At 37.2% G+C, this 16,973-nt stretch overlaps 1 protein-coding gene across 1 annotated transcript in view; it reads left to right on the top strand.

The window, feature by feature from the left end:
* LOC120629698 (syntaxin-binding protein 5) overlaps window positions 1-16,973 on the top strand; it is a 288,649-nt gene that overhangs the window by 223,922 nt on the left and 47,754 nt on the right. Inside the window, exon 4 of the mRNA XM_039898677.1 lies at window positions 7,963-8,097. Coding sequence (XP_039754611.1) covers window positions 7,963-8,097 — 135 coding nt within the window. The remainder of the gene's footprint in view (window positions 1-7,962; window positions 8,098-16,973) is intronic.

The raw sequence follows: 16,973 nt of genomic DNA, 5'->3' as shown, positions 1-16,973 counted from the left end.
ATGTGGACAAGGAAACACTTACCTCTGTAAGAGATCTCTACCAGTGACCCTAGACAATGGGAGAAATACCTCCAGTAAGGGTAAGTCCCACCCTTACTGCAAATACTAAAAATAGTAATATATGTACCTAAATGTTATTTTAATAGATATATTAAAAACAGTTATTATTTTTTTTTGTTTGTCCTCCTTACGCAGCGACGTAATATTTGTAAGAAATCATATTTTTGAACCCGGATAAATATTTAGCAGGCTTTTGGATATTTAGCTTCGAAACCAGCTACAATCTACGAAAACCGGACAAGTCTGCACGGCGCAATTTATAATTTTTCAATCTTGATTTACTTTACATGCAGATAAGCGGAGATAAGATAGATAAAGTTGGAACTAAAAAAGTAAAAGAGATGAATCATTTGGCGAAATTTTCGCTTAGCATTTGTACATTGTGAAAGCATCTCCGCCTCAGGATGTTCCGGTGTCAGATCAAGGCACACGTGAATTTGGAAGAACTGTGTGTGTGTGAATGAACATTGAAGAAATTATACATTGCACCGTACCGGATGGCCTGAATATTGCGACTTAGGATTAATTTTCATCGTAAATCCCAGGAAAATGAACGAATTTACCGAATTGCGGTACAGATCCATCCCATAGAACACTGCTATTACTCGTACCTATGTATGCTTATATGGGATGCCGGAAGTCTTTGTGGAGCAAGAATGACATTTTTGTGTCCCTTAAACTAAAGTAGAATAACCTTGTTAAAGCAATTTTTACTCAAGCTTTCTTAGCGTTTATTTATAATCCGTTCTGTTATAATACTTTAATTTTGCTGTAAGCTCAAACCCATTCATTCCGTTGTATACTAACCCCTTCTCGAGTATTAGTCTAAGAGTTATTTATGAGAAACCGCAGCGTTGTGAAACTAGAGGGGCAGCTCTTTATTCCCGCTGGTACACAATGGTCCCATTACGGTAACAAGGTTGTTGTGCGGGGCGGGGGGGGGGGGGGGGGGGGGGGACGCCGGAAATAACGCTAACAGCATTGGATCCAATGCCTTCTAATTAAAAGATGTTGCCGTCGTTTTATAAAGGTGGCACTAAAGGCTGCTTGTACACCCATAGACCTTTACTGGAAGCAGGTAATAGCTATTAACTTCGTATAAACAGAAGTGTTTTTCTTCTTTATCACAAGACTTAGCAAGGAAAGGACAATGTATTTTTCAGGCCATTTTTATAGAGAGAGACTTAAGCTTAGAAATGTTCCTGCGCTTGAAATTTATTTATTGACTTCAAATCTCAGAATTATTCCTATACTGGAGTTTGATAGAGAGATTGGCCGGCCATATGAGTACGAATTCTTGCCGAGGTAGCCAACTGATAAATGCCAGTGTTATACCCAAAAAGAATAACGTCTCATAGCTATTGTTTTAAAATATGTAGATCGCGATTACCTAGGCATAAAAAGATTCTGCACGTACCCGTAACTAAAAATAAGAATAGATTTAATTACTTTATAATCCGTGTCTCTCGCCTTCTTAATTCTGTTTACAATGACCCCGAAATTGACTTATTTTATGGTAATATGAACAGTGTACGTCGCAACTTAGTAGATAAACTGTTGCAAGCTAGGTAAACTTAACACTTTGTTATAGTTTGCTGCGTTATTGCTGGATTCTATCAGGTACCCTTGTTTATATAAGACTTATCTGTGGAAACCTGTTATTAGTTTTAAGTCATTTGTTAACTATTTAGTATCTACAACTGTTGGTTTTCCAATTAAAGAAGAAATAAAATAAAATAAAATATAAATGTTCATAAAAGCTCCTTGATAGCCCATTTGAAGTTTAAACTGGTTTCACTCAACCTGCAGTAGGTATGCACTTATTTTCTCCAAATGGACTTGGTATTTCTTTAGTAATTACTGAACGCTCTTTCAGAAAACGGTCCTACACTTTTAAGTTTAACTGAGACAGAAAAATCCCATTACAGTAACAGCGTGGTAATTAAGTTTTTATTCAGAAAGAAATTTGAAATAGCAAGTCTTTCGTATTCGTTATCAGTTTTATTTTTATATTAGGTACTTCATGAATTTAAATCATGAAATGCTTAGTTAGTTTTATTTTATAATCTATATCTTAACTTTGGTTAGAGATCGAATTATTTAAAAATTGTACGTGATTCAATCAGCCATGAGAAAATCCGTAGAAGAACCAGAATTTCCTAGGTTGTGAAGAGAAGGGTTTATTCCCGACGTTGGATTCCAAATGCTAGAACCTTTACTAAGTGGACATACGACTTCAAGCGACTCGTAGGGATAAACCCTTCTCTTCACAACCTAGGAAATTCTGGTTATTCTGGTTGGTATATACCTGCAAGCAAGTGTGCGATTTTTGTAAATTATATTATTCTTTCACTCGGGTGTACTGTATGTAAACTCATTATTCTAGTATTTGAACCGTATTTAAAGAAAGAGGTTCTGTGTTGCGTATTAGTGTGAAAGTAGTACCTACAAGGAACCAGTTCATCACGCCTGTATTAATAAAATAACAACGCGTCACGCACTACGCTTGCTCTCTGATTCAGTATAACAGTTCAGTACTTCACCACTATTGTTTCACACCATTAGTAGATATATTAATTTTTTCTATTATTGTATATTAAACTCTGTAAAGAATTTATATTCATTCATTAAAGCATTAGTGTTTCTGCGGCAAAGGGAGTAGTTAACCTATTTTCCAAGAAATTTCTCAGAGTTCTTTGTACTAAACACGAGGCCTAGTGGAAAAACGAAAAGAAAACTGTTTTTATTCACTTGGCGACAAGTGCGCCATTAGACTCGCACTGAGAGGGAAACATACCATTTACAAAAGGACATAAGTTACTCTTTTCTTAGTTTTTTCCCCTCATCGTAGACATATCACCGTTAACGCTACATGACTAGGAAGATACAAACACACGTAATCCACCCGTCTCTATCTTTATTAACACAACACTCATTGAGTGTGTTGGGCCAAAGCCCTATAACACCGTCAAAATATGTGAAACAAGTCTTGTTTGGTGTCTCGTAATCAAGATAGTAGTAGTAGTAGAGGTTTTGTGACAGAGCTCGTCCGGGGAAGTCCTACCGCCATGAGCAAAGCAGGAATGTTGCAATCTGGTCTGAAGGGCGTGGTTGCAGCTGTAGTTACAGGCACATGAGGCTGGCTTAGTACCATAGCCTGCAGCATTGCAAATTGCAGGACGTGCGCCTTGCGTGCCGTGTGAAGTGTTGCTCTGTTTATGGTTAATGGTTTTCCATGATGATGGCCATGAATCACTACTATAAAAATAGGCGATTATTTCTTTTCACAAACCAAGCAAATGCGTAAGCTTTTGTTTTAGTTAGATTTTATTAAATAGTAGATACAAGAAATAACTTCCCATAGTCTTTGGTGATAAAAGAAAATTGGCATACTTTTGGTCTCGTATCCATTAAGAAGTTTGGAAGCTGAAGCGGGCGAGCCACAATATCTCACATTACGCGGCGCAAAACTTTCACAATAAATTACTATTTTTAGCGAACTTTTCAGTTGTTGCACGAAACAATTTGTTATGCTCTTTTGATGCTTTCAGTTTAATAAATAACGTATTGTTGTAATTTGTTAAAGTACAATGGAATATTTACATACTATAAATATAGTGAGCCTTTTTAATTTGGAAAGTAGGAACATTTCATACAACAGTGGTGCGAAAGCATTACATTCTATTGCTTTTAATACAAAAACAAAATATAAAGTTTAAAGAGGACGGCAGATCAGAATGTCGATAGATAACTGTCATCACCCATCCTCTTCTCGCGGGTGTCGTTCGAGGTGATTAAGGGAATATAACAAAGAATTGGTATAAGCTTCCTCTATGCTACTACTACCATACTGAGGCCTTTAGTCCAGCAGTGGACTCCTCTAGGCTACTTAAAGACTCGCGACTTCGTTCGCTGTTTTCGGTTTTTTTTTAACACAAAGAAATCCCGGTCTCCAATTTATCCTATTGTTCTTTTCTGGGATGCAAGGTAACCTATATGTCCATATCGAAGATGCCAAATATATGATAGATATGTGCCAAATTTGTTCGATACAGTGGTTAAGCCTTAAAGTTGATTAAGTCAATATAGTACAAAATACTAACAGAACACTCTTATTTATATTATTACTGTAGAAGTGTATGAACACAGTACCCCTCTTAAGCGTCGCGTAGTTAGGTAAATGCGAATATTCCGCTGGACTAATGTCCACTACGTGCAAACCTGACTCGTAATGACGTAGCGCTGCTACGGGCCTCATTACCCTGAGCATCCATTACACGTAAATGCGTTGGAAACTTATCAGTTTTTCACTTTTTAAACAGTATATTTATAATCACCTATATATAATAACATTTTTGTAGCCGCGGAGATCTTTTTTTGTCTGCTAGACCCTTTGCCGACGAAGATGGCCGATTGGCGCAGTTTGTAGCGATCCTGCTTTCCGAGTCCGTGGTCGTGGGTTCGATTCCCACTACAGGAAAATGTTTGTGTGATGAACGTGAAAGTTTTTCAGTATCTGGGTGTTTATCTGTATATTATATGTATTTATGTATAAAATTCATTAAAAGATATTCATCAGTCATCTTAGTACCCATAACACAAGCTACGCCTCCTTTGGGGCTAGATGAGGATATATTTATTTATTTGCCATGTTTTTGGGCTTTAGGTAGATCCCCTGTTTTACTTATATTGAGTATTTAGTGCTCATTGTTAATTCATCAACCGCAACTATGATATATTATGATATGGCCGGCTCAGTGCTGATCAAATTAACAAGTTAAAACCAACCATTCCATTCCAATGGAGTGGTAACAGTCTTGTGGTTAGCTTTGCTGCTTGGTGGAAGTACTTCTACAAACGAGAGCTATAACAAAAAAGTTCTACTACTACTATTTATAGAGCTGACAGACGGACAGACGGAGAGCGCCTCAAAGGACCAGATACTATATAGATATTTTCATCTTAGATATATCAACACTTCCAACCAGGAGATTGCAGTCAAGGGCTGACAAGTAGAGAAAAAAAAAGATACCTCCTGTCAAGAAGTAAAGTATATAATTTTTCGGTCGCTGAGGTCTTACAACCCCTTTATTGGGGCAATGTGAAAGTTGCGTGCTGGTTGCTTATTGGGGGGGTGTGCGCTGAGGTGGCTTATGAGACCATAATTATGATTACTTGGATGTTATTTACTTTTTTGTTACTATTTCACAGTAGCAAACGCCTTTAACTGTAATCCCCTAAACTAGTTAACCTACTGCTACGCTTATTTATTAGGATTTGTCGTGCGCATATATAGATAGATCTGTAATACTTTTAACATGACTGCAAAGTATTGAAAAAAAGGAGTGTAATGTTTTTAGAGTTAATTTATGTGTTTATATAATGTACTCGTCTGTGTTCTAATGTTTTGCCTTCATCATCACTTACCACCATATAAGATTGTGTCCAAGGGCCAACTTGCAGTGAAATAAAAAAAATAGTTTCTTAGTTGCCAGTTAATTTTTTAACCCACTTCAAAAGAAAGAGGTTTTCATTTCGGATAGTTCATAGTATTTACATATTTTTAAGAGCTAGTTATAGCGCATAGTATTCAAGCTAGATTTTAACAAAAAACTATTTACATTTTAGTTGGTATAAAATCGTTTTTTTTTATTGTTTTCCAAAATTTTTGGTATAAATTTAACATTACACACGAATGTTTGTATGAGAACTCTATATTCATTGTAACGACGATAAAATCGTGAAATACTGCACGCAATGTTCCCCGTCCGCCGCAATACGTTATAGAATCTTACTGCAAATGATACGCTTTGCATAATACCCTCCATGTATTCTGTTCTGCTATGTGTATATACCACATTACGTACATTTTATTTTCTTGGCCTGAGTTTTCTCTCTGTATACTCTTTGAACGTAATAATACTTCGTCTTAATTTTTTATTTTCACTACATGATAGCTGCCTGTGATGATCCAGTCTGAGATTGTAGCGGGCTAACTTGTCAGCGAGTATGTATACCCAACCTCCTATAGGTTTTTACGCGACATCGTACATCACAAGTCTTTGTCGGTAGGGAGGTTACTAGCCACGGCTGAAGCCTCCTACTAGATCAGACCAGAGAAAAATCTGAAATTAGAAATTCCAAAATTGCCCCTGCCGGAAATCGAACCCAGGCCCTCCAATTTAAGAACACAGCACTCAGTCTTACAAAATTGTATGTCTATCTTACATCTCAATCGTTAAATAAGTGTTGCGTATTTATTTTTTATGAAAGGAGCATAAGGATATTTCATAAGGAATCACCCTGAAAAATATTAAATTAAAAGAATCATATTTATTTTTTCCATACAAAAGAATTCCAAACCTTTTTAATATTTACTAAGACAACCCTATTGAAGATAAAAGACCGACATGCGCAAAGTACCAACTCTACGCGATGCGTTCCTTTTATATTCATTAAATAAGTGACAGGAGTCACATGATTTTTTTAATTTTGCAAGTGTTGTTCGGGGTGTATCTAAATTGTTTCAGTACAAAACTATGGCAGTGTATTACTCAAAAACTATTAGCATTTCTATTTCACAGAGAAGTCTCATAGACAGTAAATAATCTGCCTGTAAAGTAATATTTCGGTCTTCATTTACACGTTGTATAAGCACAAATTGCGTACCTAATTTAAGTGACCATTGTAATATGTCTAACACTGGGCTTAATAACTACTGTACCTAGCCGAGGTTTACAGGAACGCTTGACAAATCATGTTGTATACCTAGCGATAGTATATTCGTCGTTGTTTGCAGTCGCTCCGGCAAACAGCGTACATAGTCAGTAAATAGGCCAGGTTGCGGAAACTTCTCTCAATAGCATACAAATAACACAATACATTTGCGCTTAATAGAAAAGTGCTTGCACCAGTTAGCGAGTTGCACTTAAATAACTACATGTCACAAATACTAATATTTAAAGCTTATAACATTGTGCAGGCACTTGGAACCGTTCCACTACAATAATATTGTGTTTGATATAGTAGCTGCATTGCCAGGTGCCACGAGGGAGGATGCTATAATATCTCGCTATTTCTTTGCTATAATCTGTATGTTAGTCTTTCCCCTTTACTATACGTTTGAAAGCGGTTGTATAGTTATGAATAAGATGCGGTTTTATAGGATGGAATAGAGAAATCATTTTATGTCGAGTCCTATTAGAGGTATGGGAAACTTATATAACCTTAATTGATGTCTACCTTGCATCAAACCGGAACTCTACATACCTGGGCCCTGGCATGTTCTAATCGGTAGGGTGGTATCCATCCGCGTACACCCTCTCCACAAAGCAGACCAGGGACCAAAGCCAAGACCTCCACTTATATATATATACTTATACTTATATACCACATGGTTTATACCTTACAGCTGTGTCAAAATATTCTGCGAACCACCCAACTCCTCGACAAGTAACAGCAGAAATAATCTGGCTATTACATTTTAAATGTGTAATTGACACCTGAACAATCTGTTTTGGACCGAAACGTGCGTCGATGGTACATTCCCGAAAATCTGTTTGTCTTTGAGTATAAAGATAGAAGATATTCTAAAGGAGACCATACAGATTCTCCTGCTTTTCGCGCACTATAGCAAATTAAGCTTAATTTTCATAACATATCATGGAATGGCGCAAAGTAACGCCTGCTTCTATGCAATACGATGTGGTCTTATAAGTAAAGGTCTTGGATTTGATGGCGAAAATTGACGTGAGTTCAGAAGTCAATTACACATTTTAAATGAACTTTATCCACTATCCTAGCTGTTACGATCTAGGCTACAAGCTAGATATAATATATATATAATATATAGCAAGCATAGTAATACCGAATACGCCTATAATCCCCTGGCTTTGTCCTCAGGATCACCTGCCTGCACCTGCCGCTGCAGTCCAAATGGATCCACGTGGGCACGGAGCGCGGCAACGTGCACGTTGTCAACATCGAGACCTTCGCGCTGTCCGGCTACGTCATCAACTGGAACAAGGCTATCGAAGTGTGAGTACTTCTTTTAAGTCTTGCTTCCAGCGCAAATCTTCTCAACTTTTGGCGGTTGGTAGCATTGCGGTAGCATTACATTATAGCACCACAGTTGTGGGTCAATGATTTCTCCGTATCTGATAGTGTGAGTTCTGACTGTTGCATAATTCAGCCGCCGAATTAGGAGCTACGTAGAAGAACCAGAGTTACCGACATTGCGACACGAGTTGCGAAACTGAAGTGGCAACCAGCGGGATACATAGCTCGAAGAACCGAAGGATGTTGGGGTCCCAAGGTTCTGACTGGAATGACGTCCACCAATGAGGCGGACAACCCTGGTGATCCCGTTTAAGTCAGATGTGTCAGGAGGGATATATACACATTTTTTTTTTTATAAATACATCACCAAAATGATATTTTTATTTTTATAGCTTACCTTAACTCCGCTAAAGCTGCCCTTACAAGGACTAATAATAATGTCGCTTTAAAATACTTAAACAAGACAGACATTTTTCATTTAATCTAAAAATAACACTTACGAACTTTGGAATAAAAAAACTTTTCCTTCGTAAAAGCTATTTATCAATGTTTCAAACTTTCAAACTTTTAGTTTGTGACAAATTAAATAATTTTACAGCTAAATTAACCCAATTTGGAAGCTGTCACATTTTTGTGTCGATCTATATCTAGTTAAAACTAACTAACAGACACAGTTTAGCAATTATATTATTACTTTCTATGGATGGTACTCATTATAGTATTTATGGCAAATATATTGGATGGTAGTTATTATAATCGAATAATATGCGTAGGCGAAGTCGCGGGCAGTGCTTGTTACGTTTATAAAGTGATCCCTACTGTATTTCATTCATCACCCAATTTCGTAAATAGCTTTCACTAGACCTAACAACTCGGCTTCGTAAATACATACTACTTATGGAAAAGGTTAAGTAGAAAATATCCTATTTTCCTTACATTTTACTGTGGACCCTCCGCTCCGGCCGGGGCCCTAAATAAGGGCCCTAATTATTTAACACCGGCCTCGGACCAGCATTAGAGACGCCCTTTTATCAGCCGACATAACATCACTTTACCCCTGTAGAGGCAAACAAGGGTCTAATGAACACATCTTGGAATGCCTTTGTGTGAAGGATGTTTTAAAACAAACAAAGGACACTCAACGTTGCCGGTACGTACTTCCGGGACTTTGGGAAATAGCTCATATAGCAGTGTGGTTATGTATACTATTATTGTAAATATTATGATCTTGACAAAGAGCAAATGCTGAGTTTCATGCCGGCTTGCTCTCGGTAGCATTTGCCTACCGGTGTTGAAACCGAACTTAATAAACCGAACGTAATTGCCAAACCGGTGTTCAGATCGCAAGTGGGTGCCGGTTTTATTACAAGGACATGAGGCTTATCACCTACGGCTCAGGTATATGATCACAGGGTAGTTCCACCCTGGACGAGCTCTGTTACAGAAAGCTCTATTTCTACTAGTAGCTATTTCCTCGAAACATGGGTCTTCGGTTCTAAGTAAGATGTGAAATTCAGTGACCCTTTTAACATTAGGAACTGCACAACTAAACAGGCTAAAGTTGAAGACTTTAACATCAAGTGAAATCGAGGATAAACTCAGTCCCAATAGATCCTAAAACTAACATAATAAAGAATTAAAATTGAAATGACTACACAAATATAAATCAAAGTTATGTAAAATATTTTGTCTTGCGGCACAGAATCTTATGTTAATTGAAATTTCTTGTTTACTATCGTTTGTTCTATTTTATTTACCTTTACCGTCTAGTCATTCAGATATTGCTTTTTTCAGGCAACCAGATATGGTCTCTGAAAACAAACTTACTAATTTGGGGGAGACCAACAACAAACCAAAATAAAACTGTAACTTTGTGTCTATAAAGTTTTTTTTTCAAACACAAGATATAGCTTAGTGGAAACTTCGTTCAGCTCGTTGTGTAACTACTCTGGCTTATAGACAGAATCAATTACGTCGCCGCATCGAGGCTATCTTATCCCGCGGAAGGCGGCCATGGATACTGATCGGGTTAGGAGAATCCTCGCTGAAATCTGAATTCGTTAGTGAATTCTAACAAAAGCCGTCTGCCGCATGCAGCCGACAGCTAAGAATATCACGCTAATGCTCTTCGACAGCTGTTTGATTTCAACTTCAGAAACTATATTTTCGTAACACATATAATCGTTTCGAGTGTAACATATAATCGTTAATTTAATCTTAGCAATTTAAATATCACTTGCTTTAACGGTGAAGGAAAAAATCGTTACGAAACCTGCATGCCTGAGAGTTGTTCAATGTTCTCAACGGCGTGTGAAGTCTACCCATCCGCACTTGGCCAGCGGGGTAGACTCGTTCTAAACCGTTCTCGTTCTGAGAGGAAGAGAGACGTGCCCTGTAGTGGGTCGGTAATGGATTGATCATGATGATGATGATGACTCATGAGTGGCATCAAGCGAGTCGCAGGGAGTCGCTGGACACATGAGGACTATGGATGATGGAGTGTGAAGACCAAAATGTCCAGAAAAGTCTCCGAAAGTCTTATTCTGGTTCATGCTTACCGCACCTTGGCACAGACAACTAACAGTGATGATTACTCAATATCTAATAGCGTCCGAAATCAATAAACAATCGAATCCAAAACTTCAGATACCAGATCAAATTTAGTCATGCGATCCTTCTACTTTATATAAGGATAGGATCTTAGGAGGAGGAAAATGTTGATGGTTGATTAATTATTTATTACTAGCGGACTCGGCAAACATCGTTCTGCCCGGTAAAGCAGCGCCATCTACCGGATCTAATTGCGCTTCCAAACAACCAGAAACATATTGCATCGGTCCAGTTGGTTTAGGAGGAGTTAGGTTACAAATACACGTACAAAAGGATTTTAGTTTTTTTCACATCCTTTAAACCTTTCTTGTGTGCTTGAACAAATATTTTAAGACCTAAATTAGCCAAGATGGTCCAGGCGTTCTCGAGTCTTAATGGGAGTAACTAACCGTATTACATTTTTATATATATAGATTTACTTCGAGCGTCAGTCGAGTGAGCTTAATAAGATGTCAAAATGTAGACAACTGCTAAAATATATAAAAAAAAACCAGTAGAAACAGTTTTGCTCTATTGTGAACAATCGACTGCGACTCAAGATGCTTCAGCTTTCAACAAGAGTAAATTGTTACCATTCTTTAGCTTTTAAATTGCCGGTTTTCGCGTTCGTTATTTTTCAAGAAATTCCTCGCCAGCAATTTATCACGTGCTGAGCTTAAGAAAAGTATTAAGAGATGTGTTTTTAAAGATTTAAATGGTTTAAACTTCTTTCTCGCAATTAATGGCTATTAGATCAAATTTATCGGTGTTCCTACGCTCATCGGGAATTCTACCGATATGTTACCAATATCTTTAAAACTCTTAATAGAAACTGTACGTTGGAACTTTATATCCTAAACACCGATAATCTCATCCATATTTAGCAAAATGATTATATCATTCATTTATTAATACATCATGGGCACTCACTCTCTTTGTCAGTTGCCCACTACGTTTAGTGCCTCGCGTCCCTTTACTGGTCTTTATAGACCTTCAACGACAACCGTCAATGAGTTCCCACAAAACAGTCACGGTAAAACTCCTAACAAGAGTTTTAGAACAGTACCCTTAGTTATAAGGTTTAGCGCTCACAATGGTAAGAGAGGCAACCCGAACACACACCGTCTACGTGTTAGGCTCAATCCGCACTTGGTCAGCGCGCTGAACTACGGGCTAGACCCTTCCCCACCGGAAATCCGTGCCCTTTACTGGGCCGATGACAATCGTGGTAGTGGGTGGTACAATGAAACTTATCAACCTTGTTTTAAAACACAAATTCATTCACATATGTCCAGAGAGCGCTTTCCGTGGAAGTTTTGTAAAACTAAAATATATAGTATAGAAATTGCGACTTTAAAATGAGTAACATTAGGTAAATTTTACTTTAACGTTGCAATATTTCTACTCGAAAACTATTCCACGATTGCAATGTAGAAGTACTACTTACTGTACAAAACTGAATTGTGCACGCATTATGTTTAGTTAAATCTACAAAAGATACAACAAGCTAAAACAAAACAGATTGCAGCTAAGAATTGGTGATCGAAAGAACTTGTCTGTAATTGAAATTCCATATGATTCTTTAAATGATAACAGATTTAACACGAATTCTACTCACGGGTAGAAAAGACGAGTTGGAAGTACAACGTATTATTTAACTTATATCTGAAAAGTAATGGCAATTATTTTTGAAATACGAATAAAATGTTAAAACTGCATTGCAACATGAGACCCCATTTATTCAAAGCAATATTAAACTCGTCTTTGTAAGAAAAAAAAGGAGCTATAGGATACATTTTAATACCTACTCATTACTAATGACGTACACTAGGCAATAGACCAATTAGTAGATCGCGATTAAGTTTTAAATATAACCAATTTGCAACATCAATTTGCTGCCGAAACATGAAGTTCTTCAAGCACCAAATCAAAGTCAAAACGTCAATGTTTCGACTCATATTTTCTCCCAACAGAGCTGAACGAAAATATTTCATTTCCAAACGTTTTCTTTTACCATTTTTAACTTTTCGCCTTCTTTGAAGGAAGCTGGTAAGCTGCAATCAAAGGGCTTTTATCGGAACACGTTTAGAAGCGTAAGTAAATTCATTGATTGAGAAACTCGCCAATTTTGTTTTTATACTCATTTCTCAAAGCTAAATTGAAAGGCCTCGGTTCAACCTTTTAGTTGTTTGACGGACTTTTGAAAGGTAATGAATTACTTTGCATAATTAATATTAAATTACATATTTTACGAGCAAAAATTAGATTTTCCTGGTTTCGCCAAGAGAGATTTTTATTTTTCATTTAGTGGTATAGATTTTTATTTTACCTTATACTAGTATGGAACTTTGGCCTACTAGTATCTTACCTATAAATAATAGAACTAATTAAGTTCGAATGTAGATACACTGTAATGGTAGAGTAAATATCTATAAAAAGTGTTTTATACATATTTGCTTGTCTTCACAGTATCTTTTGTTTTAATTTTTGTCACTTTTGTCATATAGGTATTTGGCCTGAATTAAAAGCATTTATTATGATTATTAACAATAATAAAAGAGAGCTGGAAGTTGCGAAGGCAAGATGCAATATGAAGAACTACATAGTATTAACATTCTTAAGATCTAATAAAAATATACGAGGGAAGAGAAATTTACTACCTAATGCGGTTCATTAAATAAGAACAGCCTGCGGACAGACGGGTGTCCCGTTAGATTCCTTCGGGTACGGAACATTTCTAACACACGCGTGTTTTTATATAGTGTAACGCCTGGCAACATCTAGTATGATGTAAATACACTCTAAATACTCGTCCACTTTGTACAAACTAAACCTTCTGAAAAACTCTTAAAAAAATCGTGTCATCCATCGCAACTTGCGCTATACACCTTATTCGATAGCTTACGAAATATCCGCACTAGGTAAGCAATAGCCGGTAGAGACACCTTAAAAAGTGTCACATAAAGTTCTGGATCGCAAGATAGGTCGATTTACGACAACGGTAATGAAGTTTTTTGTAACAACCTTATCTAAGCTCTTAAATTGAGGAAAACTCGACAATCGCTTACTTAACACTCGTGTCCTCAAAATCGTTTACGATCATCCAATTTTACCCATAGTGCTAGTAAATTTGAAGTTAAGAACAGATAGAATACGTCGCTGAAACATAACTTATTTTGTCGATGGCTTCGGCCAGGGCTAGGTACCAACCTAGCGGTAGCTTTCAGAGATGTCGCGTCCCGGTACGATTCAGCTAAGAAACCGATTAGGCGTTTAATATTTGCTCAATACAACGTCTGAAATTACAAAATAAATATTAGAAACATGCAGGTATGTCTTCATTATAAGTTCGAGTTTCAAGATGATGGCTTCGAATGTAACCGAATATACTTTGCTCCTAGAAAAAAACGATACATGCGTTTCGCGGCCCGTAGTTACTCATCAAAAATTAAAAGGGAGCTTTTTGTTTGATATTTTGAACACCTTATTGCAATTAAATAATACTTAGTTAAGCTTTCTATGACAGAACTCGTCCTTAGAAGTACTGCTAAGCTTACAACTGCCGGCAATCAGCTTTCCTTAGTATATGGACACCAGGCGGACCTTTGTAGGACACATGTCTGCATGGTGAAATGTTGCTCTGTTTATAGGCGGTGGTTTTTCACTTAAGGTGGTCGTCGTGATTACTTTAAAACAATAAAATTCTCTCTAACACAAATTAGCACTTTATTAGAATAAAAATTACTGAAATATTATACAGGAAATGAATAGTGTGTAGATAACTGCTGCACAGACAACTATACGTCATCACCATAATTGCACAGTAGACTTAGATTTTTGCTTACAAAATAGCATAATAGATCATAACATAACAACATAATAAATCCATGATTCTAACAATAAGCGGTGTTAGTGCAATTTTTGCTTGGGTTACTCGGCGACTTAAAAACACCGCTTCCGACAATATATTCAATCCTTATTACAGAACTGCATTGTAAAATTGGTACTCACTGCGGCTATTCTCGTCATTTTACAAGCTTTCTTATATCCTTAATTCTATTAAACAATAAACTGGATCGTTTTCTGCTCACGATTGCTTCGGTTTATGAGTTGTAGTAACATGGGACGCTAAAGTTTTAATGTTTTTCGTTGCTTGGCTTAGTTTGAATAATAATTTATGCCAACTAAGTTACCATTTAGGGTTAAAACTCCCTAAAACAGCAGTAACAAGAGTGTTATATTCATAACGCTGCTTTGAAACTTTCAATAAGAAATGTAGGTGTTAAGTGGGTTTCGAAATGTTTTATGGGACCACAGCTGATCACCAACAAATTTTAATTATAGTGGAAGGTATGTTTAAATATAAAATAGATTAATATTTTTTTAATAGAAAACTAAAACGGGTTTTTAAAACACCCTGGGAATCGAAACCAGAACTTTAAAAATTATGTTTAGCTAAGATAAAAACACAAAAAGTAAAATGTCGTTGGACACACAACGTTAGCAAGCCTCCTTGCCGGCTTCTCGGTAGAATCAGCTTTCCGAACCGGTGGTAGAATCACTACAAACAGCAAAGTAAAAACAGAAAAGTGCTTATATTTTAAGCACTTTTGACATACGAGTATCTTCTACTAATACAAGTTTATTCAAGTAGTGTTTAAAATAAGGTCTGGCTCATTTTTTTCGAAAAGGATTGGCCGGGCTGATCAGCGCGAAAATATTCGCAGTCAGTATTCGTAGCACAATTCCACGCAGGCATGATGACCATTACAGTTATAAGTTTAGTTATAAGTTTCACTTGAAATAAACTTAATTTTAATGTTGAATTACTTTGACGTAGCGCGTGTAAACACAACGTGCTTTACTGAAAATAAATAATAAGCTACAGTTTCAATAATACATATAGTCAAAAGACCACATACTTTTTATAAAATGACATCACTAACCCATTGGCGAACAGTTCTACATGCTCAGTAAGTGTACACACGAGGGAAATGCTCCTTTAATGGTTTAACTGCGAAGTTGCAGTTTAAAAGCTATTAAATCGGAAAGTACCATTTGCTGCGCCATTCGCAAAGATTCATGATCTCATGAGTCAGCCCATACTACTAGACGGACGACCGGGCTTGGGTAGATACTTGTAAACTTACTGTGTCAGACTACATTATGAATAATTTAATGTGTGTAAAAAGGAATGATATCATCATCCTTAGCCTTTTTAAGTCCGGCTGCTCGGAACTGGCATATTCTCCCTAAGTGAGTTAATAACAAAGAAAATAGTGACACGCTGCACTACCTCAGGAACCCTAAACACTAGGTTAGGGCTCTGGACTTCCTTCCGGGGGACTGAATTCGATCTCACGAACGCACCTCTTACTTGTCGTTTTTTTTTTATAGTATTCTCAAAGGCGTCTGAAGTCTACCAATCCGCATTAAGCCGGCTAAACCCTTTTCATTATGAGAGGAAACCCGTGATCTGCAGTGGTTCGGTTTTGGTTAATTTTGATCAGTGAAATAGAGCGTAGATCTACGACGGCGCACCAATGCGGATTTGCGACTCTGTATTATAAAAAACTGTATTATATAAAATATATATTTATTATTTGATGTATTACAAAGCAGATGAGCATGCATGTTTTGACGCGCTAATCTGATGAACTGCCAATTTGATTGGAAAAAATATTTTTGTGCTAGATAGATAATAATTCGGGGCAATCGTATGCTATATATTTGTACTTTTTGAATTGCAAACGGGACAAAGCTAGCTAGTCGTGAAATATGTATGAAAGCAATTAGGTCGCAGCGTCACCCGCGGGGCGGCGCGATGCAGTGACGGATTTATAGGATTACCGTCAGTAGCATCTATTGCCGATGACGAATTACGCGCCGCGCCGCGCTGACAGCGAGATTTGTGGCGGCGACCAATCGGAAGCAAACTGGAACATGACGGAAAACATGAGAATTCGGGCTGTGGTAGTCTCCCATTTTACCACACTAGATGGCGCCAACCGATCCTTCATCGCGCTATCGAAGTTTTGCCACATGAAGGCTATAGGTATATGTCGACTTGTTGCGACTAGTGGACCGGAGACAAATGTATATGAGCGAAGGTCTTTAACCTTAACCAGTATTAGTTAACTCAGAAACCACGCCTTTTGTCGCTAACAATGTGTATAACCTAGGGTTTAAGAGTCAAGTTTCATATAAAAACAAACTGCTGTAATTCATGGCAGGACCATACATTTGCTGGAAGATTTATACATTGG

This window comes from Pararge aegeria, chromosome 15, assembly GCF_905163445.1.
Source record: "Pararge aegeria chromosome 15, ilParAegt1.1, whole genome shotgun sequence".
NCBI classification, from domain to species: domain Eukaryota; kingdom Metazoa; phylum Arthropoda; class Insecta; order Lepidoptera; family Nymphalidae; genus Pararge; species Pararge aegeria.
The sequence above is the reverse complement of the archived record's forward strand: the minus strand, read 5'-3'. Positions and strand labels throughout refer to the sequence as shown.